This window comes from Phyllostomus discolor, chromosome 4 (assembly GCF_004126475.2).
Source record: "Phyllostomus discolor isolate MPI-MPIP mPhyDis1 chromosome 4, mPhyDis1.pri.v3, whole genome shotgun sequence".
NCBI lineage: Eukaryota > Metazoa > Chordata > Mammalia > Chiroptera > Phyllostomidae > Phyllostomus > Phyllostomus discolor.
Genome location: NC_040906.2, coordinates 135,681,258 through 135,708,432, shown reverse-complemented (window position 1 = coordinate 135,708,432; position 27,175 = coordinate 135,681,258). Strand labels below are relative to the sequence as shown.

General features: G+C 36.0%; 1 protein-coding gene across 1 annotated transcript in view; it reads left to right on the top strand.

The window, feature by feature from the left end:
* LMBRD1 (LMBR1 domain containing 1) overlaps positions 1–27,175 on the top strand; it is a 102,886-nt gene that overhangs the window by 19,599 nt on the left and 56,112 nt on the right. Inside the window, exons 4-7 of the mRNA XM_028509840.2 lie at positions 14,386–14,483; positions 17,514–17,581; positions 23,597–23,685; positions 26,982–27,055. Of these exons, the coding sequence (XP_028365641.1) occupies positions 14,386–14,483; positions 17,514–17,581; positions 23,597–23,685; positions 26,982–27,055 (329 nt within the window). The remainder of the gene's footprint in view (positions 1–14,385; positions 14,484–17,513; positions 17,582–23,596; positions 23,686–26,981; positions 27,056–27,175) is intronic.

Genomic DNA, 27,175 nt, shown 5'->3' with positions numbered 1-27,175 from the left:
ATCTCAGTTAATTCCTTGGTGATATTATATTGTTGCTTGATTCTATGTACTATCTATATGCCAAACTCCTAGATTCAAATCTTTGTGCAGACCTCGCTTGAATATCATACTGCTGTGCCCAGTTGTCAGTGACAGCTTCTACCAAGAAGTAAAAGATATTTCAAATCTAACATTTCTAAAACAGCTGACCTTCAATCTGTTACACTGTGCACGGTTACTTGTTTTAGTGAACAGCAACTAGAAGGATGGAGTTGCTCAGGCCAAAAACCTTGGGAGTCATCATGAGTCTTTATTCACATTTTGTATCAAATGTGGCAGGACATTTTTTTGTGTTTGATTTTCAAAGTTTATCCCGAATCTGACCACTTCTCCCTATTGTCTTAGTTTCTTTTAGTTTTGGAGACTGGGGAGTCTAAGATCAAGGGTATCCAGTATCTGTTGGGGACCTGTTTCCTGGTGTGCAGATGGCTGCCTTCTTGTTCTGTCCTTACGTGGCAAAGAACAGAAAGAGAGAAAGCAAGTTCTCTCATGTCTCTTCTTATGAGTACTACTTCTGTGTTGTTAAGATGGAATGATCTGGGGGTGTGATTTTATACTTGGCCAAGGAAGAAAGTTGGTAGATCCTCTCCCCCAAAGTATGACAAAATTGATAAAAGAATAACTTAGTGTTTGCAAATCAACCAGCGGTATATAACAATCTGAGAAGTGTTTATACTTGAAAACTGGTGAGGACAGTGGTAGTCTGTAGTATTTTAGACTAGGTCTGTTACCTCTCTCCTTGCCATGCCTGCCTCAATCCCCTCCTCCCCAACTTGGCTATGTTTTGAACTGATGAAAAATTAGAATTCAGTACCTCAGAATTTATGAGATGCAGTTTAAGCAGTGCTTAGAGGATAATTTACAGCTTTAAATTTCTCTATTAGAAAAGAAGCCTCAAGTTTGTAAACTTATGCATTAGGAAACTAGAAAAAGAAAAGAAGCTGGACTCTAAGCAAGCAGAAGAAAGAAAATAATGGTTAGAGCAGATATCAATGAAATAAACAAAAGCAATAGCAAAAAGTCAATTAAGTGAAAAGTAGGGTCTTTGAAAAATAATAATATTGGTAAATACTTTAGCTTGATAGAAAGGGAGAAGAATTGGGGGGAAAGGAGGAGAAGGGGCAAAGAGGAGGGAAAAGAGAAGAGAGAGAGAAGGGAAGGAGGGAGGAGGGAGAGAGAGGAGAGGGGAAAGAGGGGTGGGGAGAAGGGAAAGGGAGAAGGGGAGCCAGGAAGGAGAGAGGGAAGATGCCAATTAATAAAATAAGGAATGAAAGAAGGGGCATTACCACCAACTTTATAGAAATTAAAAGCATTATAAAGGAATTTTACAAAGAACTTTATACCAACAAATCAAACAGTTTAATGAAGTAGACAGATTCCTAGAAAGATGTAAATTACCAAAACTGACTCATAAAGAAATAGCCCTGTAGCAAGTAAAAAAAGTTAATTAGCTATTTAAAATCTTCTCACAAAGAAAACCCCATACTCAGATTTCTTCACTGTTGAAATCTATTATATATTTAAACAAATTATACTGATACTTTATAAACTCTTTACACATGCATATTCTGTACAAATGGATGAGGGCACATTTCCCAACTCATTCTGGAGGCTATTATTACTCTCACACCAATATCAGGCAAAGATATCACAAGAAAAGGAGACCACGGGCAAATAACCCTCATGAACATAGATACAAAATCCTTAACAAAATTTTAGGAAACTAAATTTAGCATTACATGTTACATACCATGACAAAGTGGGATTTGTCTTCAGAATGCAAGGTTGGTTTACTATCCAAAAATTAACTGATGTAACATACCGTATTAATAGAATAAGAGACAAAAACCACATAATTGTCTCAATAGATATGAAAAATGATCTATTTTTGCAAAATTCAGTATCCAGTACTGAGAGAACCCTCAATTGTCTAGTCACAGAATGGAACTTCCTTTATCTGAGAAAGATCACTCATTTATGAATAAACTACTGCTAACATGTTTGGTGGTAAAAGAGAATACTTCTTCTCTAAGATTAGGAACAAAGCAAGAATGTCTTTTCACTAATGTGTTCAAGATCATAATGGGGTTTACATAGTGCAGTAAATCTGAAAATAGAGGCATTCAGGGATTGGAAGATGGAGATATAGGTAGATACACTGTGCCTCCTTGCACAACCAAAAGAAGGACAGCAACAAATTTAAAAACAAAAAATAACCAAAACTGTCAGAATATCAAACTGTGTGGAAGTCCAACAACCAAGAAGTTAAAGAAGAAACATTCATTCAGACTGGTAGGAGAGGTGGAGAAGGGAAGCCGGGCCAGAGAGGACATGAAGCAAGCTGGTGGCTGGATAACTGGGTATATGAGGTGGCAGATGGTAGACAGAGTGGTGCCTCATTTGTGCATGGATAACTGATAAGAACAACTGGGGAGTCAGACAGACTATGCAACCCAGCGTTCCAGCACTATAGGGCAGGGAAATAGAGCCTCAAAGTCTCTGGTGGTAAAAACCTTGCAGTGGTGGGAGGAATCCAATCCTCAAAGGTGGGTTCACTGGAGAGACCCACAGGGTCCTAGAATATACACAAACCCCTACACCTGGGAATCAGCACCAGAAGGGCCCAGTTTGCTTGTGGGTAGTGGGGTAAGTGATTGAAAACTGGCTGAAGGCTGAGCAAGCAGCATTGTTCCCTTTCTGACACTTCCCTCACAGACAGTGTCACAGGGTTGGTGGGTTGATGGTTCCTGGGGAATATCTAAGACTCTGCTCCTTACAATATAACAAGTGTGCCAAGACAAAAAAAAATATGCCCCTAATAAAAGAACAGATCAAAACTCCAAAAAGAGAACTAGGTGGTGAGGAGATAACCAACCTATCAGATGCAGAGTTCAAAACACTGGTAATCAGGATGCTCACAGAAATGGTTGAATATGGTCGCAAAATGGAGGAAAAAGTGAAGTCTATGCAAAGTGAAATGAAGGGAAATGCACAGGGAACCAACAGTGCAAGGAAGAAAACTGGTACACAAATCAATGATTTGGAGCAGAAGGAAGAAATGAACATTCAACTGGAACAAAATGAAGAAACAAGAGTTCAGAAAAATGAGGAGAGGCTTAGGAACCTCCAGGACAACTTGAAGCACTCTAACATCCGAATCATAGGGGTACCAGAAGGAGAAGAGGAAGAACAAGAAATTGAAAACTTATTTGAACAACTATTACAGAAAAACTTCCCCAATCTGGCAAAGGAACTAGACATGCAAGTCTAGGACACTCAGAGAGTCCCAAACAAGTTGGATCCAAGAAGAAAGACACCAAAGCACATCATCATTACATTACCCAAGATTATAAATAAGGAGACAATCTTAAAAGCAGCAAGAGAAGAGACAGTTGCCTACAAAGGAGTTCCCATATGACTATCACCTGATTTCTCAAAAGAAACCTTTCAGGCAAGAAGGGGCTGGAAAGAAGTATTCCAAGTCATGAAAGACAAGGACCTACATCCAAGATTGCTCTATCCAGCAAAGCTATCATTTAGGATGGAAGGGCAGATAAAGTGCTTTCCAGATAAGGTCAAGTTAAAGGAGTTCATCATCACCAAGCCCTTATTATATGAAATGTTAAAGGGACTTATTTAAGAAAAAAGACAATCAAAACTATGAATAGTAAAATGACAACAAACTCACAGCTATCAACAACTGTACCTAAAAAACAAAAGCAAACTAAGCAAACAACTAGAACATGAGCAGAATCACAGAAATGAAGATTGCTTCATAGAAACAGAGAAATGGGTAGTCAGCAGGTACGGGGATGGGGGAGAATGGGGGAAAAGTTACATGGAATAAGGAGCATAAATGGTAGGTACAAAATAGACAAGGGGAGGTTAAGAATAGTATAAGAAATATGGAGAAGCCAAAGAACTTATATGTATTATCCATGGGTATGAACTAAGGGGGAAGAATGTGGGTGTGAAGGTGGGTGCAGAGCAGTGGGGAATAAAGGGGAAAAATAAGACAACTGTAATAGCATAATCAATAAAACATACTTAAAAATAAAAAAATAAAAGTGTTCAAACTGGAGGGGAAGTTAAGATTCTTATTTTCTCAGCTGACATGAGATCTGATAGGTAGAAAATCTCAAGGAATTATGTAAAGACAAGAACCAATAAGTAAATTTAGCAGGGACACAGGATACAAGATCAGTATGAAAATTAGAAACTGACAGTTCAAATACAATGAATAAAACAGTTCCATTCACAGAGTGTGAACAGTAAAAAAAATACCTGAGATTACATTTAACAGAAGAAGTGAAAAAGACTTACAGCCTGAAAACTAAAAAGCATTATTGATAAAAGTTAAAGAAGATCTAAATAAGTAAAGATTTATTTCATATTAATGGATTAGAAAACATAATAATGTAAAAATGGCAATTATAGCAATTTTCCATCAAATTGACCCACAGTATTCTATTTATTTATTTTTAAGAAATTCACAGGTAGATCCTAAAATTTATGTAGAAATACAAAGGACCTAGAGTAGCCAAAAGCATTTTTGAAAAAGAAATAACATTAGAAAATTACAGAATTGGTATTTTAAACTTAGTATACAACACAGTAAACAACACACTAATATCATAAATGGACATGGGTATAAAAAGCCATAGAATTAAGAGACCAAAAATAGATCCTTACATTAATGGTCAGTTGATTTTTCAGCAGCTGTGGCAGTTCAATTTAATTCAGTTCATTTTAATCAGAAATTGTGAATAAGTTGGATAACCACATGCTGCAACAGCAATAATGAAAACAACACTGAGTCTTACCTCACATCAAACAGAAAATTTACTCAGAAATCAGTTATAGATCTAAACTATAAAAGTATAAAACTTGCAGAAGAAATTGAAAGACATACCTTCTTGATGCTGACACAGAAAAAGTTATTAGATACAACATCAAAAGCATTATTGATAATAGAAAACTTGATAAGTTCTACTTTATCAAAATTAAAATTATTGTCCCTTAAAGACACAATTAAAAAATTGAATATTAGAGACTTATGGTCAAGATGGCAGCATAGGTAAACAGCTCACCTCATTGTACAACCACATCAAAATTACAACTAAACTACAAAACAGTCATTATTCAGAACTGCCAGAAATCGAGCTGAATGGAAGTGCTACAACTACAGAATTAAAGAAGAAACTAACTACAGAATTAAAAAAGAAACCACTTTGAGAATAGTAGGAGGGGCAGAGATATGGAACAGGCTGGTTCCACACCCATGTCTGGCACATAAACATCTGGAGGGAGTCTTGGCTGTTGTGGCTCAGTGGATTGAGTACCTCCAAGACCAGCACAAGTAGCAGTCAACTGCAGACTGCTTTGTATCTTATGCTGTGTGGCCCCAGACAGAACACAGATGGTGGCTGACCTCGGCCTATACCTCTCAAAAGGCCCCAAAGCCTACACAACCAGTGGACAGCTATAGACTGTGTCGGAGCACCACAGGGAACCTTTTCAACAAGTGACAACACTCAAGGGGAAGACTCAGTGGGCACCAGATCCTTATTGAAGAAAGTACTGCTCTATAGAATGGGCCCCTGCACAGCTGATCCTCCATGGTGGTCAGAGGTTGGTGGTCATTGGTCACAGCCAGTCCTTACAGCTGACTGGCCTGGGTAAATTCCTCCCATTGACCTGCCAACAGCAATCGAGCCTCACCTACAAGAGGACAGTGTACATGACCCACACAGTGGGTGCAATTAGAGTATCCAGCTTGGATACTACGTATCAGCACCTCCCAGCTTGGGTGATAGAGGAGGCTGTGCCACTGGATCCTACAGGACACCTGCTGCATTAGGCCACTCTACCAAGCCAGGGTGTCATAGCAGCTCTACCTAATACATAGGAACAAACACGGGGAGCCTGCCAAAATGAGGGGGCAAAGAAACGGGGCCCAAGTGAAAAGACAGAACAAAACCCCAGAAAAAGAACTAAACAAAATGGAGACAAGCAGTCTACTAGAGTAGAGTTCAAAACATTGGTTATAAGGATGCCCAGTGGACTTAGGGGAAGAGTCGCTAAAATGTTCTAAAATCAGATTGTGCTGATGGTTATACAACTGAAAATTTTGAAAACAATGTCATTGTATACTTTAAGTGAGTAATTTGTATATCACATAAATTACATCTCAATAATGCTTTAAAAGAGAAAAAAAGTGTTTGAAGTCAGAATATGTGAACAATTCTTCCATATTCATGACCCCTAGAATGATACCTTAAACATACTCAGTAGATATTTGTTGAGTTCAATATATTTTATCAGGGGAGATAATTATGTGAGGTTTTGTTTGTTTGTTTGTTTTTTCAACTGATGTATTACATGGATAGATAGTTCTTAAAGTTTGCATTCCTAGGATATACAGATTGGTAATTGATATTGTGGGTTGGTTATTTATTTATTTTTAAAGAGAGGGGAATGGAGGGAGAAAGAGAGAGAAACATCATTGTGAGAGAGAAACAGCTCACCTCATTGACTGCCTCTCATACACACCTCAAGTGGGGACTGAACCTGAAACCTAGGCATGTGCTCTGACTGGGAATCAAACTGGTGACCTTTTCCTTTCGGGACAAAGCCCAACTAACTAAGCCACACCTTGGGCATGGGTTTGTATTTAAACATTTTGCTGGATTTGATTTGCTGCTGTCTTGCTTTGGATTTTTTAAAATATGAATTCATAGGTGAGACTGTTCCTTAATTTTCTTTTATCTTACTCTTGTCAGATTTGACTGTCAAGGGTCTACTAGCTTCATACAATGAATTGAGAAGTGCTCTTTCTATATTTTAGAGAATACTGTGGACAAGTGACCACTTTATGCTTCTCTTCCTCTCATAATCTATGCATATTACTGATAACTAAGTGAACCTGGAAGTTTGTAATATTATTCCTAGTAAACTACTCACAAATCATTTGCTTCTTACCATGCTACTGAAGTCTGCTAGCTTAGAATTCATAGCTTTGTGAGAGTACTTCCAGCAAGGATGAATGAGGAGATATTCCTACCTGACCATTTTTGCCTCCTTTTTTTCCATTGACTGAATAGGCAGTACTAGTTATCACATTGGGTGGAGTGATTTATGCTGATTATTAAGGGAAGTAGAGTTGCTGCTATACTACATAGTAGAGACAAGGAGAAATATATGTTGAAACCAGGGGATTCTTTGTACCTCATGATTACCCTGTTCATTAGCAAAAGTTAATTGAGATCTAATTACACTTACTACTCCCAGGCAGCACCGCCACGGGCTCAGGATAGCTCGGGAGTGGATATTTGGGTGTTTCAGGAAATATACCTGACTGCTATGAACAGATTGGCAATTCATGGCTTAAATAGTATAGTGGTTTTTTAGTCTCACTTAAAATAAGTCTAGAGATAGGCTGTCCAGGGCTGGTATGGCAGCCGCTTGGCATCATGAGGGTCCTAATTCTGCCTCTGCTTTTTATCCTTAGTATGTGATTTCCACCTTAAGGTCACTACAGAATCCAAAAAGGTTCGAGTTTATAATGTATCCATTTCAGTCAGGAAGCAAGAGGAGGGGGGAGGACAAAAAGGGGAATGCCAAGTAAAGGAAAATGGGTATTGGATATGCACTTTAGAAGTCTTGACCCAGATTTCTTCAGCTGAGTAAATGGGATAATTTTAGAAGGCTTTTACAGTTCCCAAAATATCTTCATACTTTGACCCTCTAAAACAAAAAGCCTTTTAAGAATTATACTATCATAAATATTGATAGAATTAATTATACTATCATAAATATTGACTTATTCTTTTTTAAAATTATAATTTATTGATTATGCTATTACAGTTTTCCCAATTTTTCTTTCTTTACCCCCCTTCACCCAGCAATCCACACTCCCTCCAGCAGTCCCCACTCCATTGTTCATGTCCATAGGTCATATGTATAGGTTATTTGGATACTCCATTTTCTATATTGCAATTTATATCCCCATGGCTATTCTGTAACTACCTATTTGTATTTCTTAATCCCCTCACCTGTTCACCCATTCCTGTACACCCCTCTCCCATCTGGCAAACATCAGGATGCTCCCTGTATCAGTGCTTTTCTCTCTGTTATTATTGTTTGCTTAGTTTGTTTTTTAGATTCAGTTGTTGACAGATATGTATTTATTTTCATTTTATTTTTCATCGTATTAATCATCTTTTTAAAAATATTCCCTTTAACATTTCATATAATAATAGTTTGGTGATGTTGAACTCCTTTGTTTTTTTTCTCGTCTGTGAAGTTCTATATCTGCCCTTCGATTCTAAATAATAGCTTTGCAGGGTAGAGCAATCTTGCCTGTAGTTCCCTGCTTTTCATGACCTTGAATATTTCTTGCCAGTCCCTTCATCCTGCAAAATTTCTTTAGAGAAATCAGCTGACATTCTTATGGGAACTCCCCTGGAGGTAACTAACTGTTTTTCTCTTGCTGCTGTTAAGATTCTCTCTTTATCTTTAACCTTTGGCATTTTAATTATGATGTGTCTTGAAGTGGGCCTCTTTGTGTCCATCTTGTTTGGGATTCTCTGTGCTTCATGGACTAGAATGTCTATTTCCTTCACCAAATTAAGGAAGTTTTCTGAAGTTATTTTTTTCAAAATATATGTCCAATTTCTTGTTCCTTCTCTTCTCCTTCTGGTACCCCTGTTATGTGAATGTTGGAATGCTTGAAGTTGTCCCAAAGACTCCTTACCATATGTTCATTTTTTTGGATTCTTTTTTCTTCTTGTTGTTCTGATTGGTTGTTTTTTGCTTCCTTATGTTCCAAATCATTGATTTGAGTCTCAGCTGCATCCAATGTACTGTTGTTTCCTGTAAATTGCTCTTTATTTCAATTAGAGTATCCTTAGTTTCTACTGGATTATTTTTATGCTGTTGAGGTCCTCACTAAGTTCCTTGAGTATCCTTACAACCAGTGTTTTGAACTCCACATCTGATAGATTGCTTATCTCCATTTTGTTTAGTCTTTTTCTTTCATTTGATCTGTTCTTTCATTTGCCATATTTCTTTGTCTCCTCATTTTGGCAGCCTCCCTGTGTTTGTTTCTATGTGTTGGGTAGAGCTGCTATGACTCTGTGTCTTGATAGTGTGGCCTAACATAGTAGGTGTCCTATAGTGTCCAGTGACACAGCCTTCTCTATCACCCAAGCTGGGAGGTGCTTACTCCATATGGGTTGAGGACACCATCCTCTTGTAGTTGAGCCTTGTTGCTGTTGGCAGATCAGTGGGAGGAATTAACCCAGGCCAGTCAGCTGGAAGGACTGGCTGTGACCATTGACCACCAACCTCTGCCCTCCATGGAAGATCAGCTGTTGGTATGCAGGGTGGTGGTGGTCCAACATTCTGTAACTTTCCACTGGTTGTGTTAGGTCCTGGGGTTCTTGGGAGGTGCAGGGCAAGGTCAACCTCCACCTGTGTTTTCCCAGGATTACCCTGCCTGAGCTATAAAGCAATCTGAGAAGGCTGCTACTTGTGCTGGGCTTGAAGATTCCCAGGAACAGCCAATCTGTAAATCTGGGCTGGCTGCTGCTTGTGCCAGGCCTGGGGCCACTTAGCAAGAGGTAGAAGGGCTGTAGGCTCACTGAGGCTGGCTGTTGCTTGTTTGACAGGATTTAGGAAGTTGTGAACCATGAACCAAGACCAGCCATTCATATATAAAAGCAGCTTTGGTGGGCCCATAAGTCGGGTGGGAGGAAGTCTCTGAGTATCTCCAGGGAGAAGCAAACTGTGTTAGTAAGGTTGATGGAATCTCAGATATGGCAGTAGCCTGTGGCACTGTGGCTCTGTGGCTCTCTGGGAGAGGGCTCAGAAAAGGGACATTGGCCTATGCCTGCCTTTCTGTCTGGGAGAAAGCTGTCCCCCAGCTCTGCCTTGATGCCAGACACTTCAGTTCCTCTCTGTATGCCATTAGTGCCTTTCAAGCTACCCTGGTGCAGGAGCTCAGATGGATTGAGTCTAAGTCTGTATGTGGGTTCTTTAAGGGGAACTGCTTGGGATTCTAGCACTTTCTTCTACTGACTCAATCCCCACTGGTTTTTACAGACAGAAGTTGTGGGGACATATCTTCCTGGCACTGGAACCCTGGGCTGAGGGCCTGGTGTGGGGCTGGGACTCTTCAACCCCAAATGCCTCTCCTGAATTTTTATTCACTACATGTGGACATGGGACCAGCCCATTCTGCATCTCTGTCCCTCCTGGATGGATGTGGTTTCTTTAATTCCATAGTCATCAGTCTTTCATTCAACTCGGTTTCTGACGGTCCTGAGTGATGGTTGTTCTATATTTTAGTGGTAATTTTTGTGTGGTTGTGTGAGGAGGCGAAGTTTGTTTACCTATGCCACCATCTTGAACAAAAGTCTGACTAAGTTATTCTTTGTTTCTGTTTCCATTGGTAGTTGGGAGGAATACAGAATGTATAAAGGTTTAAAGCTTAATTTATCCAAGTTAGTTTTCATGTGAATTATAAACAGTTTTTAAAAGCTAGGTTGTTTGATTTGTGTACATTTAAAAAATCATAATATTATGTTACATTACTGTTTGCTACAGTTTTTGTCCATGTTCTTTTTTCCATGGTTCTCTGTTCACTTGTTTATGTAAGTTTTTTGATAAGTTTTTTTAAAGATTTTATTTAATTTTAGAGAGCAGGAAATGGAGGGAGAAAGAGTGGTGTGAGAGACACAACTGTTGGTTGCCTCTCATAGGCCCCCTCTCACATGTAGGGGATCTGGCCTACAACCCAGGCATGTGCCCCTAACTGGGAATCAGACCGGCAAACTTTCAGTTCATAGGCAGGCACTCAGTCTACCACACCAGCCAGGGCGATAAGTTGTTTTGAAAAAGAACTTGTTTTGTGAGTCTAATTTTTAGAGGATTTTTTAAGGGGCTTATTTAAACCAAACTGACCACATATTCTGGGAGCCAGATCTCAGATGCCCCCATGAGTGTAATTTTTGCCAATGTCTGTGGTCATGAGGGTTTAAAATTTTTTCTTAACATATTACTTTGATGTCAGCAAAACAATTAAACCAAATAGTCTATCTTTTATTTACTAGTAGACTTTTAACAAAAACATTTAAAAGTAAGCACACTTTATAAAGATGTCAGGATGTGAATGTGTCATCACTCATATCCTGGAGTTAGGAATAATTTTCCCTTGAAAATAGCTATTAGTTTGAAGTAGAACTTGAAACACTTTTCTCTGTTTCTTGGAAGTGGTAGCAGCACTTTTTCCATTTACAGATATATAAGCCCAACTGATGTGAAACAGACACAAATGTTAACTTAATTTTGTCTTTATAGTATAACATTTGTGGGTTAAAGGCAGAAATCTTTACAAAGGACACCGAGGAAGAACAGTCAGGAAGAACAGTCTGGAAGATAGCTTAGAATGTGGTCAGAGAAGCAAAGATTGAGAGCAGTTGTTTTACTCTTACTCTGAATCCCAGACTGCTGAGAGTCACTCAGAATAGTGTGTTCCCCACTTCTTCCACATGCTGATTTCTAGAAACTGTCTTTTTCTGACTATTCCTACCAGCGCATACGGGAGCATTGCTTGCTGTACATGCTCATGGCTCTTTACAGAGAGCTGTTGCCCCCATCAGCCACTTTTTTGACTTGTGTCATGATCAGTTAGTTTTGCCAGTTTTAGAATTTCATTAAGTTCAATAATAGAAAACGTACTCTGGTGTTTTATTCAGTATAAGATCTATAAGATTCATCTTTATCTTATGTATGTATAACTTTTTTATTGTTATGTAATAGTTATTAAAATAACACTCAGTTTGCTTATAAGTTCACCTGTTGATGGACATTTGGATCATTTCCAGCTTTTGTCACTGAATAATACTGCTATGAACATTCTAGTGAACGTGTTACTTTTGTATATCTTCAGGAAGGCCTGCTTGTGTAGCCGACCCTTGCTTAACTCCTGGGAACCTAGTCCTTGAGCTGTTCCTTATGTTTCTAACTGATAAGGTAGTTTTGTACAACTGAATGTGAACTATGCTGTACCAGGTTGTTTAGATTGTGCAAAACATGATTTATGGTGAATACTTGCTTTGCCTCTTGGCAAGATGTGTACTTTTGATCACCATAGATTGTCAACCAGGCAGATGTGTCTGTATTACAAGTGCCCAATAAAAGCCTTGGAATCTGCAGCTCAGGCAGCTTCTCTGTGCAGAAATACTCTGCACATGTTGTTTCACTTCAGTACTAGAGGATTAGAATTGTTGGGTCATATGGTAATTACATGTTCAACTTGCTAAGAAACTACTAAACAGTTTCCTAGAATGTTGTGCCATTTTGCACTCTCTACAGCAAAGTACGGGAATATCATTTCTACATTTTTGTTAACTCCTGGTATTATAAGGTTAATTTTAGTTATTCTTGGGGTCTGTACTATCTCATTATAAGTTTAGTTTGTATCTTCCTGATGATGAACGATGATGAACGCCTTCTAAAGTATGCTTTTTGGCCATTTTGTTTATCGTCTCTGATGAAGTATCTGTCTTTTGCCCATTTTAAAAATAATTATTTGTATTTTATTGCATACAGGAGTTTTATATCTTGTTATGCTAATTAAATACAATGGTAACTTACACAGTTATAAGATCATTTGTCACATAATTTCAGGGGTAATAGGAATGTTTATAAAATAGTCATTAGGCTCTTTGGCTAGGTAAATGCCAAATCCACCACGTAGTAGAGACAAGTGACATACTGACCTTGAACCCAAACCTTAGTGCATCTGTTTATCAAAGTTTCTGGCGTGTGGTTATCAGCCCACAAACTCTGTTATGCTAATTCAGGGTTTATATTAAAATAAACCAATTATTTGTTTATTTTAGTTATAATAGTGGTATGACATTTAGGGTAATTTATGGTCCTGTCTCTTTTATGTTTAATTTTTTAAAGCTTTTAGAATAGTTATTCTGTTTACTTTTTTGAATGTGTTTATTTCCATTGGGTCTTAGATTTGTAATGGAAATGTTAGTACTAACTATTCCCTGATCTATAGTAGAAACAACAGTATTCCTTATCCTTAATGCCTTACTGTATGTTAGTTTCTCAAAACATTAAAAGATTGCACAAATTTCACCAAATACCTGTAGTGGCAAAATTCAGTATGCTGGCAGTCATTTTCTGATTGCTTAGTATAAATGAATTCTGACCTTTCTGTTAGTTATTTACGGCTTTGTTCATTCTGTGTTTTTTAGCTATGTTAGATTTAGTGAGAGCTGTTTTATAACTGGCCTCCAGATAAATGAGGTACAGTGTTAGTAAGTACTAAGATTATATTTAAAAATTCTATAACCGATACAGTTATTCCTTTCATGAGAATAAATAATTGATGTTTCATTATACATGAGTAACAAATGCTTTCTTTTACAAAGGAGTTTAATGATTGTCATCCTGTGTTTGGTTTACATAATTACATTGTTGCTGTGTTTTCCATGAACTTATGTATAGCAGATACGTTTAAGTACACAGAAGATTTGAAAAACAGGTTTCTTGGGTGGGTTTGTTAAGTCTCAAAAAGTTGTTTATGCTATTAATTATAGTCTGTCTTTGGCTGTTCGAATTTTAAGTTTCATATGATTTAAAAGAAATATTTTGATTTGCTGCTGGTTGAAAGTATCTCAAATTCAGCATCACTTTAAAAGAGACAAATAGTAAATTCATATTAGTTAACTTTGAATCTAATTTTACTGTTCTGTTGTACTTACTTTTCTCTATCTTGGTTTGTGTAAGATAAGTTTCATAACATTGCATATTTGAAATTTAGATTAGGGAAATTACTTTTATTAAAACAACAGTATAATTGTAGTTGTTTCTTTAATTTGAGTGACTGGCAACTGTAACAGTTGTGTCAGCTGTACTTGATTTTAAGTTGGAAGGAATATGAAAGTTTAAGTTCATTTGAATGAGATGGTTCACAAGAAGTTCTTAATACTGTATTGTTGAGTACATAGTAAGAGCTCAGATGTTAGCAGCCACAAGTATTATTGGCAGAATTATTGTGATTATTATTGTTAAAAACTGCTCCATAGTTTACTTGAATTATGCTTTGTTATCTAATAGTGTTACTGATTTCTTGGGACAGTGGTCAGAAAAGGGTATTTTGAATATTACATATACACATAGAGTTAGGTGTATAGGGGTCAGATGGGGGAGTGAATTTGCTATGTGAATATATGGATATAGATACAGGTATAGATATAAATATAAATAGTTTTTAAGTTAATATGTATTTAGTTGAACTCAGTTTATTATTTCTTTCCACAGCCTTATATTCTGTTATATTATTCTGTGTGTTCCTCTGGATCCCCTTTGTCTACTTCTATTATGAAGAAAAGGATGATGATGATACTGGTAAATGTACTGTAAGTATCATTATTTAGAGCTCTCATTGTAGAGGAGGGAATGATTATTTTTCCTTTTTTAAAAATCAATGTGACTGAATTTGTTCTAGAGCAATGTTATCTAGTAGAAATATAAATATATACATATATATATATATATATATATATATATACACACATGCACACACATATATTTTTAAATTTTATTTTCAGAGAAAGGGAGGAGCAGGAGAAAGAAACATTGACGTGAGAAAGAAACATCTATCTCTTGCCTCTTGCATGCCCTCAACTGGGGACCTGGCCCAAAAACCAGGCATGTACCCTGACTAGGAATCAAAACAGCAATGTTTTGATTTGTGGGATGACACCCAACCTACCAAGCCACACCAGTCAAGGCTAATATAATAGAAGTATATTTTGAGCCACATGTGAAATTTTAAATGTTCTAGTAGCCACATTAAAATAAGTACTCAGGAACATGAAATTGTTTTAATGATGCATTCTATTTAATGTCATACGTTCTAAGTATTATCATTTTACTTAGAGTCAAAACGTTAATGAGACATTAAATTTCTTTTTCACACTATTTTAAGTTTAGAGTGTATTTTACACTTACAGCACATGCCAGCTGAATTAGCCATATTTCTAGTGCTTAGTAGATGCATGTGACTTGTGATTATTGTTTTGGAGCAGTTCTAGAGCAGGGGTCAGCAAACTTTTCTGTAAAAGGTGAGGTAGTATTTCAGTCTTTATCTGTCTCAATTACTCAGCTCTGCTGTTGTAGTGTGAAAGTGGCCAGAGATGGTACTTAATGAATATGATGTGATCCAGTAAAATAGGAGGTGGGCTACATGTGACCCACAAGATGTAGTTCGCTGCTGCCTTTTCTAGGGTACAAAGGAGCACTTGCAGATTGTTCTCACTCATCCAGGAAAACACTGTAAACAAAAACCTGATAAATATAGCACATTTGCATGTTCAAAACTTCAAACCAGTATCACCAAGTATTGGTATAAACATCTTAACTGAATATTAGCAAATCAAATGCAAGGGTATTTTAAAAATACATTAATAAAGTATATCTTAGTTGGACCTATCTCTAGTTTGCATGGGTGGTTTAGAACTAGCACATTTATATAATTTTTTTAAAGTTTAATTTTTCTCTTTTTTTAAGATTTGATTTATTGATTTTTAGAGAGGGGAAGGGAGGGAAAAAGAGAGGGAGAGAAACATCAATGTGTGGTTGCCTCTCTCATGCCCCCTATTGGGGACCTGGCCCTCAACCCAGGCATGTGCCCCAACTGGGAATTGAACTGGCAACCCTTTGGTTTGTAGACTGGCATTCAACCCACTGAGCCACACCAGCTGAGAAGCACATCTATTAATGTATAGTAACTTAATAGATCAAAGAATAAATTGTATGTGGAAAGGTATTTGCCAAAATTGAACATTTTTCCAATTTAAGGGAGAATAGCAGCATAAAAAGAATAAAATGTGTTTTGTCTTTTTATTGAGTTAGAGGAATTTGCCTTATGCCATGTTTGTGTTTTGTATTTAAGTATAAAAACAAATATATTGACTCAAAGGACAGTATTATGCTTAATCATGTTTATTAAAACCTTAAAGCATTTGCATTGAGATCAGAAGCAAGTACATCAATAATATTTTAAATGATCCCCAGAGTGGTAATCAGCATAATTTGTTTGAGGAAAAAAATAATATGTTTAAATATTTATAAAGAAAGTCAAAATTATTATTTGCAGATAACCATTCAACTCTGTATTTGAAAACCCAGTGCATGTAATGTGAAGTTACTGAATACACATTTAATGTTTAAACTTCATGAGATATAAACTCTCTCAATTCACTTTTCTAAAGTGCATCTTCTCCAGCTCTTTAGTTGATCTTAATATCCTCCTTACCTTTACTTTATGATTTTTTTCCCTAAAGACTATCTTAACTCCTCTGCAAACAAGAATTTATCACATGAATTATGAATTTAACTTTTTTTTAAAGAAAATTTTTTAAAGATTTTATTTATTTTTAGAGAGAGGGGAAGGGAGGGAGAAGGAGAAGGAGAGAAACATCAGTGTGTGGTTGCCTCTCACACACCCCCAGATGTGGACCGAGCTTGCCATCAAGGCATGTGCCTTGACTGGGAATCTAACCAGCAACTCTTTGTTTGTAGGCTGGTGCTTAATCCATTGAGCCACACCAGCCAGGGTATGAATTTAACTTTTAAAAGGTCATTTTTAGAGACTTCAGTAGGCTGAGAAACAAATAGTTTTTTCTAACTGATTTAACAACTTCTTTGAGATTAACTTTTCTTCCATATTTAGAATGTTCAGCTTGTGTTTTTCTTTATATTTGCATTACATTGTGGGCACCAAGCAAAACACAGATTTTAAAGACATGAGTTCTTGGTTTCAGGTTCTTGTTTAATCACTTACCAGATAATGTGACTTACAGCAAATTACTTAACCTCTCTGGGCCTCAACTTCTCTAAGTTGGGATGAGAACATCTATTTCAGGGCTATTGTGAGAATGAAATGACTTAACATATGTAAAGTTTTTAGAACAGTCCCACTATGATAATATGTTTTATACATTTCTATGTTTTAAAATATACTTTATTTAAATAAATATATAGATCACATTTTAAATATAATGTATACATACATATATATTATTCTCCCAAACAGGGTGAGGATATTATAGATTCTGATTGCATCCTGTTTGGGGGAATATTTTATTAAATATTCTAATAATTTTAACAAAGCTGTTTATTGGAGAATTAATTATGCTATAAGTGTACTGCTTTTCACAAGTCTACCCATTTAAAAGATTTTAAGTCCAATGTAGTTTGCAAAGATACTTAAGATGTGGCATATGCATTATTTTTCTTTAAAATTTAAGATTTTTTTAACAAGGGAAACTTTACAGAGGGAATATAAGTATACACTTGATGTGAAAAGACTGTTATGTTGTAGCAATGCTATTATATGTTAAAGATCTTACTAAATGGTGTACTTTTCCCCCCTTGCCATCTAGCAAATTAAGACAGCACTTAAGTATACATTGGGGTTTGCTGTGATTTGTGCACTCCTTCTTTTAATTGGGTAAGTCGATTTTTCCCCCTGAGCATAAAAATAGCATTATTTTAATAAAAAAAAAGAAGAAAAACAATGTAACAATGTAAAAAAGTGAACACAGCACCTTTTATGGCACTGCCAAGCAGTAACTACAATAACCTTTTTGCTCATATTGTTTTATCTAGACATTTTCTATGTGGCAAGGTACATGCAAGTGCCCCTCACCCATACATATACCCTCCATGTTGTAATTTTACACAAATGTGATTATATTTTATATAATTTTTGATAATTACTTGTTGAAATATGGTAGGCATCTTTTCAGAATAATGTAGGTCTGTCAGTTTTGTCTGTGTTGCATTTCCTTAAGATATAACAATTTATTTGATCTTTTAGTGGTGATTACTTGCACATTTATGATGCTTGCAATTGTCCCATTCTTATAAACAATACTTTGATGAAAATGCTTGTCTGTGCATCTTTTTAGATTTGACATATCAGTTTTTAAATTGTTGAATTAACCTTTCAATGAGTTTTTTCCTTAGTTCTTTTTCCTTAACTTCATTCTAATGTTAATAAAGTTTTGCACATTTTTAGTACATTTAAAATTTTCTCTTTGGAAAACGTGTCTTTTTTAATATGACATTTATTCTTTTTAAAATAAGTCTTGATTCTTTTTTATGTTAGGAAATTCATGAGGTGCTAATAAGTTTTTTAAAGTTTCTGTTTAATATTTGGTCTTAGAAGTTTCAGTAAAAGAAAATGTTCACTTATTGAATACAATCCATGATGGGAATAAAACTGGGCAGTAACTTTTTGTAGTTCTAGGCGTTCTTGGAATGCTGGTGTCTTGTACTCAGGGCATATTTCCAGTTCTTTGCCTGTCTGCATGTGTCATGAAAAAGTACTTTTTGAAAGGACACTTTTTAATGGTTTTGCTACTTATTTTAGCTATTGAATATATTTTTAAAAGTCATTTTTGGCCTTTTAAAGAAAATTAAATCTAGTTATGTTCATTTGTTTTGTTATGTGGAGATCGCTTGTCTGTAAACCTAAATTATCTAGAACAGAGATTAGCAAATTTTTCGTTAAGGGTAGATAGTAAATATTTTAGGTTAGAGGTTGATGTGGTATCTGTGGCTACTCTACTACTCAACTCTCCTCTCATAGCTCTAAAGTAGTTGCAGGCAATAAATAAACAAAATGACATGACTTGAGTTCCAATAAAGCTTTATTTGTGAACACAGGCAGTCAGTAGTTTGCCAATTCCTGATTTAGAGCATGACTAAGAACCATTAATAAAACCATACATCTTTACAATGACTAAAATGTCTGTCTGAAACAAAAGGAATACTGAAGTTTATTCTGAAATTTGCTGGTCTTTTTTTTTTTAATGGGAAATCCTCTTCAGTTCTCATTTACAAAGTTTACATTTTGCACAATTCTAGTAAGTTTGAACTGATTCTGTAGATGATATTTATTTATTTAGAAGCAATATATTAAAAGTGAAGCAAATGGTTCCTTGCAAATACACTAATAACAAGGAGCAAAAGTTTGACTAGACATTTTGAGCACTGTAACATTCACTTATTTTCCGTATACTTATTGTGTACCTATTATGTTTCAGACACTGTAAAAGGTGCTGGTGAAACAGCAGTTAACAGAAAAGACAACTCTTCTCATGGAGCATACTTTCAGGACAGAGTTAGTGGGGCAGAGAAAGAAAATAAACAAAAAATAGTTTGTGTTGGGGTATGAAATTGTAGTGAAGACAATGCTGAGAGGGTGGTATTTGAGAAGACACTTGAAGGAAGGGAGGGAGCCATGAACATATGTGTGGGAAAGAGCATTCTAATCAGAGAAAAGAGTAAGGGACACGCTTTTAGGCAGGACAGTGTCTGGTATGTTCAAAACAAAGTGAGGAAACTAGTGTAGCTGGAGTGGAATGAATGAAGGCTGGAGTAGCTGAAGGTACGGTCAGAGGTTACTAGAGCTGCCAAATTTAGTAGGGTATCGGAGGCCATTGTAAAGACTTTTGACATTTTTTTCTGAGGGAGCTGGAAAGCTATTGGAGGGGTTTTTGTAATTGAGTGACATGATCTGACCTTTTAAAAGGATCTCTGGGTAGTGTTTTGAGATTTTGTCTTTATGGGGTAAGGGTAGAAACAGGAGATCTGTTAGGAAGCTATTGTGATAACCTAGGCAAGCCATGATGGTTGCAGTCGTAATTTGTTTGTGCCTGTAATTTGGAGAGAGAGATGGCAAGATTTTCTGATAGGCCTGAGAGAAAGAGGAATTGGGAATGTATCTGGATGTAGCCAAAATACAAAGTTTGAGGAACACTTTTCTTACTTTTGATAAACAACTGCAATTTTGAGGTGTTTGTAAAACCACCCTCAGGTTTGACAATCCTCTAGAAGGATTCAGAGAACTCACTGGAGGCAGTTAAACTCATGGTTACTATTTATTACAGATAAAGGATATTGGCTAAAATCAACTAAAAGAAGAAATGCATAGGACACAGTCTGGGAGGATTCCAAATATAAAGCTTTTTTTATTCTTAGCACGTGCCACCTTTCCGGCATTGACCTGTGACAATATGCACCTACTAGTGCCAACCAGGGAAGCTCACACGAGCCTTGGTGCTCAGAATTTTTATTAGGATGCTGTTATGCAGGCATGTCTGATTTATTGATTGTCTACAGGGTTAGCTTAGCCTCCTGGTCAGCTGATGCCACTTGATCTAATCTTCCCACCCTAAATCACGTAGTTGGTTTTTGTGTCCCAGTACCTAAGATTGGGTGTGACCAGCCTGTGCCCTAAAGGAAGACACTCCTTATCAGGTATGGTGCAGTTTAACTCTCAGAACCACAGGAAAAATTCAGGCCTCTTTTTAGGCTAGGCCAAATTCTTTATTTAGTATGTAGGAAGGGCAAAGCCATCATCACCTGAGATAGGCAAATCTGAAGGAGGAGTAGGTTTGGTGGAGAATATCAAAAGCCTAGTTTGGTTCATGGTAAGTTTTATAGGCATTCAGGAAGAGATACTGAGTATGTCTCCAGATCCAGGCATTAGGAAACTCAAATTTTAGTCTATGCTCTTCCAATAGCAATATCTATCTACACTAAGTTTTATGTTTTGTAAAGTATGAGAGATAGGACAATGATTGCCAGATGTTACTCCCTGTATCTCCTCCTGGCTTTCTCAGTACCAGGATCCTTTTGCACTTGAAGTGAGAATGTTGGTTATCAGTATGTAACAGGCCAGAAGGAATGGCATACAAAGCACCCATGTAGGTGCAAGGCTTTGATTCAGGTTGGAGGATATTTCCTCTATTGTTATAAGAGGGATAAAAATGAAAAAAGGTGCAGGTAGGTCATAGGTTTTGTGTACTAATGAGCATTCTTCTCTGATTGACTTCTGTTTTCTCAATGGTATTTGAGGTGGAGGCATCAGCTCGGTCACTGATACAGGGGGAGGATATGTGTATTCCTGTATTTATTTCACAGTCTGCAGTTTGTGAATAGAAGATTATAGTGTTTTGGTTATCCAGGATAGTGTTCTTCCCATTAACATATGTAAATATTTGAAAGAGGTAAACATTTAGGTTAAGTGATTGACTAAATTTCCTGTAATTTTCTTGAAGGTGACATATTCCTAGTTTTTGTTAAATGATATAGTTTTGCTAAAACAGAAGGTAATTTAATGGCACAAATGTGTTCTAGGTTTAATTAACTAGTGCAGCTAACATTTTTAGAGCAGTTGTGTATTGGGTGTTGGGCAAGGTCTTAGGGTTGTAGTCTCTGGCCTTCATGTTCATGATGGGTAGAGACGCACATAACTTGAGTTGCAATATTTAAGTGCTCTAATAAGAGATAGATACCAGGTGTTTATGGTGGAGTAGTAAGTTTCTACTCTTGCAGTAGGAATTCTGCCTTGCAGAATCAGGGAAGACCTAAGTGGAAGTAATATTTGGATTAAAAAAGGAGTGGGAGTTAGCAGACTAGAAGAAAAAAGATGAATAGCATGTATAGTGTATTAGTCCACTTAAACTGGCATAAACAACAGACATTTTTTTTCTCACAGTTCTAGAGACTAGATAGAAGTCCATGATAGAGGTGCTGGCAAGTTGGGTATCTGGTGAGAGCTCTCTTCCTGGCTGGTGGACAGCCACCTTCTCAGTGTGTCCTCAGATGACCTTTTCTCTGTGCTGTCACTTGGTGAGAGGAAGTGCCATCTGGTATCTCCTTCTTTTATAAGAGCACCAGTTCCATTAGACTGAGGTCCTACCCTATGACCTCATTTAACTTTTCATCCTTAAAGGCCTTATATCCAGATACTACCATCTGGAGGTTAGGGCTTCAGCATATGCATTCTGCTAGTAAGGGACCCAGTTAAATCCATAACATACAGTAACAGAGGCTGAATATGTGCAGAATTAAAGCATTTGTGTGGACAAATGACAGACTATGACATAATAATGTTTAAGAAATTTTGAGTTTTATCCTGCTTGGCAGTTGAAGGACAACGAAGATGTGTATGTATTTTCAAGTGTGAATCATGAAAGTAAATACATATGAATTTGTTTTAAGAGTTACGACACTATGAAGAATGATTCATTGAAAGGGTCATTTGGGAGCTGAGTTGGAGAAGTGAAATATAAATGGTAGACAGGAAGACCATTTAGGTAACCATTACCTAATCAGTTTGGTAATCATTGTAATAGTTCAGGTGAGTGATGAGGGTCTCAACTCAAGTAGTTGCAAAGAGCAGAGAGGAAGAGACAGGTAAGCTATTTGGAAGATAAATATGATTTGGTGACTGAGTGTAGGAGGTGAAAATCCTATTATACTTGAAGTATTATACTTTCATATCTACTGAAATTTATTAGCCTTTCCTTTGTCTCTTCCTGAAGAAATAATCTGTATTAAGGTTATTCACTGAGTCAGATTGGGTGTAAAATATTTTTACTAAGTAGTTTTCAGTTCTACTATTTTCAGGAGTGTAAAAGCAATTTATAGTTTTATAAGCCTCCAATTCTTATCTTGATCTAACGTGTGTTTTTGAAAGCTGAGATACTCTATTCATTTTTTAAAGAAGGACTACGATTAAGAAAATATCTATACCTTTCTACCACACAAAATTTATTATAGTGAGAATCCTTAACCATTAAGGTATTGTTGAACTTAATTCATTATTTCCTCTTTACAGAAGAGGATAGACCTTACTGCTTTGCTTACAATTAAAATTAGGTTGAAGAAAGGTAGCATTAGAGTTACTTCTTATGTTCCTTTTTGATTGTCTGCATTTACAATCTAAGGTATACTTAGCCCTTTACCTTAATGTCGTGACTGTCTTCTAGTTTCTGAGCTAGAAAATAGTATCTTCCTCTGTCCTTCCCTTCCATTTTTGCCCAGTCTAAGCTCCTACAGCAATCCTAGGAAGCCAGTTATCTGTTTTATTACCATGGTCCCCCTTCACCTGTGGATTGAAAAATAAATAGAAACTACTTCCATTTTGTGTACTAGGTAGAATCTTGCAAGACACAGAAAAAAAGTTACTAAGAAGAAAGTAAAAATCATCCCTAATCTCACAATGAGATATTTACTGTTTATTTTGATATATTTCCTTTCTATTCTTTTCTATGCATATAAATATATTGAACTCATTACATATATTTATATTCTGTTTTCCTGATTTAACACAGAGATCTTTTTAATGCCAAGGAGCTTTTTGACCACCTTTAGTCTATGGCTCCTTCTCAAGATATTTTTGAGTGTGGAAAATAAATTAAATAGGATTACAAAGGATACTATACTGAATTCAGTAATAAAACTATTAAAACAAATTTGTGATATAGTAAACACATAGGTAAGAAACTTTTCACACCCTCTTTATGTGGTACAGATTTGGTTTGCTAATACTTTTGGGGGGAAAGTTTGTTTAACAAAATTACTAAAAATTTAGTTTCAGACTATGTCTTTTTATTTGATCTTTTATCTTTTTAAAAACTATTAAACAGAGCTATTTTCTCCTTTGTAGTGCTTTTGTTCCACTGAATGTTCCCAATAACAAAAATTCCACAGAGTGGGAAAAAGTGAAGTTCTTGTTTGAAGAACTTGGAAGTAGTCGTAAGTATTCTTTAAAAAGAAATCCATAATAATTCATACTTCACAACCCTTGGGACTTTTTGAGTAGCCTATTTTTGCTCTGTTAAGAATTTTTCAGCCCAGGCTGGTGTGGTTTAGTGGATTGAGCTCTGGCCTGCATACCAAAAAGATCACTGGTTCGATTCATGGTCAGGCCACATGCCTGGGTGGTGGGTCCCAAGTTGGGGGCATGTGAGAGGCAACTGATTGATGTTTCTCTCCTTCTTTCTCCCTCCTTTCTCCTCTCTCTACAAAATAAATAAATTCTTAAAAATATATAAAAATAGAAAATTTTTTCAATTTGTAGTCAAAAATATTCTAGACAAATTAGGAAGTTTATGTTGTTAAGATTCACTTTTAGTCATGTAGCTCTTACGTAACTAATCTCTTGACTTCTTCATTTTACTTTGTTGAGAAAATATCTTCAAAATATTTTAACAATGAAGATATAATTACTTTGCAGTTTGTAATTCGTTTTGGATAATGTGGAAAAATACTTTATTTATTCTGAGAGAGAGGGGAAGGGAGAAAGAGAGGGAGAGAAACATTGAAGTGTGAGAGATACATCAGTTGGTTCCCTCTTGCTCACTCCCAACTGGGGACCTGGCCTACCATCCAGGCATGTGCCCTGACTAGGAATGGAGCTGGTGACCTTTTGCGACCTTCTGGTTTGCATGCAGGTCAAAGCTCAATCCACTGAGCCACACCAGCCAGGGTTAGAAGAATATTTTAAAGAAATGTGCTAGATAATTGTTTTTTTTTTAATATTTATAAACCCTGTGGAAGAGCCCTATAATGCTGTTTGATCATGATTGAGTAATCGTTTATAAGTGGCAGAAATTTCCTGTGAATTAATTAATATTTTATTGATTTACCTCATCAAAACATTTTGCAGTTGCTTTTCTAGAAGGTTTCTTCTTTTTTTTTTAAATGGTTCAAGTACAGATTTCTGCCTCCCCCCCATCATGCCAGTCCTCCCCACCTCCCTCCCCTGTTTCTACCCCACCTTGTTATGGTCCATGTGTCCTTTATATTTGTTCCTGTAAACCCTTCATCCTTTTCCTCATTATCCCCCACCCCCTCCCCTCTGGTCAGCCTGCTGAAGATTTCTTTACTTAATCAACATGACCTGAGGTTTTAGAGGACAGCCAAATAGGTTTGGGAGGTTAGGTTAAGGAAGTTGTTCACCCATTGAAAAATACAGTTGGCATTAGAAACTGATATCAAATAAGAGTGTGTACTTATTACTCAGAATTTTATGTGCATTTGAACATAATAACTTATTTTTAAAGAAAACTAGAATATTTGTTTTCTAAACAAGCTGAGAATTTTTGTTGCTTTTTATTTTTTATAGGCACCATACATCCTTCGATCAGCATTTCTTTCTTTATATAGATACAGTATTAAACAATGATTAAATTAAGTCTTGGAGTCCTTGCTGTACAACTTCTTAATAGTCTTGCTTTCCACTTAAGATTTCATCTTGTAAATTGTGGTCCATTAATATCTTGCTGATACCAGCAAGAATAAGGATAGCAGGCCTGGCATCTAGTAATCCCGAATTGTCAGGATTTATGCACCTGATCCTATTGCTGAGAAATTGCTTCTTTTCTTGAAGTTAACTCTTTCAGGTCTCTTGAATAGTTATTCTACTCTTCTGTCCTAAATATTTTTCTATAAGTTATCCTAGTTTTTGAGTATCAGTATAACTTGAGTCACTGATTATATAGGTAGCATTATTATAATTTCTGTAATATCATTCTCTTTAGTCTTAACATTATTTTTTAATATTAAATCTTAACACCATATCCTAGAGTATATTTTGCTTACCATTATTAGTGACATTAACTTTAAATTGGCTGAATATGTTATCATAAAACTCCATTTTATCAAGTCTAACATGCATTTTTTTCACATTTTTATATCCTTCATTTGGGGATGTATTTTATATGTGATGGTAAATGTCTTAAAATTGCTATCAGCCAAATGCCAGACCTCTCATAGTCACATGAATACCTTCTGTTCATATTCCTAGTAGGATCAAGAAAATAATAGCATCAATGTCTTTGATTTGATAAAACGTAGTGTGTATAGTTTTTAAAAAATTAAGACTTAAAAATTTGCCTCACATCATTTGTGAATGTGTTAATATGCTCTCTGTAAATGTTATATACAAACTGAAATGTGGGTTTTAAGAAGGTAGATAGATTATTCTAATTTTATAGTATTATTTATGAAATGGTTCATATTGATTCACTAGGGTAGGCAAATTTTTATTTAGTTCCACAGAGCCTACATTTTAACTAGATCAGTTCAAAAAATTAGTATTACTCCCATTTAAGAACATTCAAATTTGCATAGTATTTTATTGCATAATTTGGTATATTTGTTGGAAAGTATCACCCCTGCTCTTCACTCATTGGCTTTTGATTTCTGAAATCTAACTTGTTAACATAGTTTTTCTGTTTTGGTGTTGTTTTTCTAGTTTCTGTTTATTTGTTTGTTTGTTTGTTTGTTTGTTTTCCTGCCAGGTGGGTAGGTTATCTCCTTTCAAGTTAAAAAGTGAAATAAACGTTTTAAGATTTTAGTTTTAGGCTATATATTAAACACTTATATGACAATTCGTAATAAAGAAACTAGGAGGATCAAGATTGAGGGGTCAGGGTCAGTGGCTTTCTTCTGTAATGTTATTTCTCATGATCTGCCATTGAAAGAGACCAGAAAATTAAAATTTTTTTGCTACCTTTTGAGTACCTAATATTTTGCTAATTTCACTTTAGGCTCAAAAATGAGTAATATTCCTCTTTAATTTTAAGAGGTGAAGGAAAGAAAATCTTAGTCTGAAAGATCTTTTATAAATCAGTTTGTGAAGAGCCCTTTAAAAATACTTTTCTCCCTTTTAGCAGTTCAAGGATAAGGGACTACGTATTGGGTTTATTATTTCTTTTTTTTTTCCAAAGATTTTATTTATTTATTTTAGAGAGATGGGGAAGGGAGGGAGAAAGAGCAGGAATGAAACATCAATGTGTCGTTGCCTCTAGCACACCCCATACTGGGAATATGGCCTGCAACCCAGGCACATGCCCTGACTGGGAATCAAATCTGTGATGCTTTGTGTCACAGGCCTGCGCTCAATCCACTGAGCTACACCAGCCAGGGCCTGGGTTTATTATTTCAAAATGTGTAACCTTTTGAACATTTTTATACTGATTTGTTACATATAAACATTTGAAGAGTATATCTCTACTTTTTTAAGTGGTTTTTTTTTTCCTTTGCAGATGGTTTAGCTGCCTTGTCATTTTCCATTAGTTCTCTGACCTTGATTGGAATGTTGGCAGCTATAACTTACACAGTAAGTATTATATTATGGTGATTTTTCAGTTAAAATTTGAGAATCACTTTATGAAGCAATTATTTTTACCTTAGTCATATACAGAGTGGGGCAAAAGTAGGCTTATAGTTGAGAGTATAT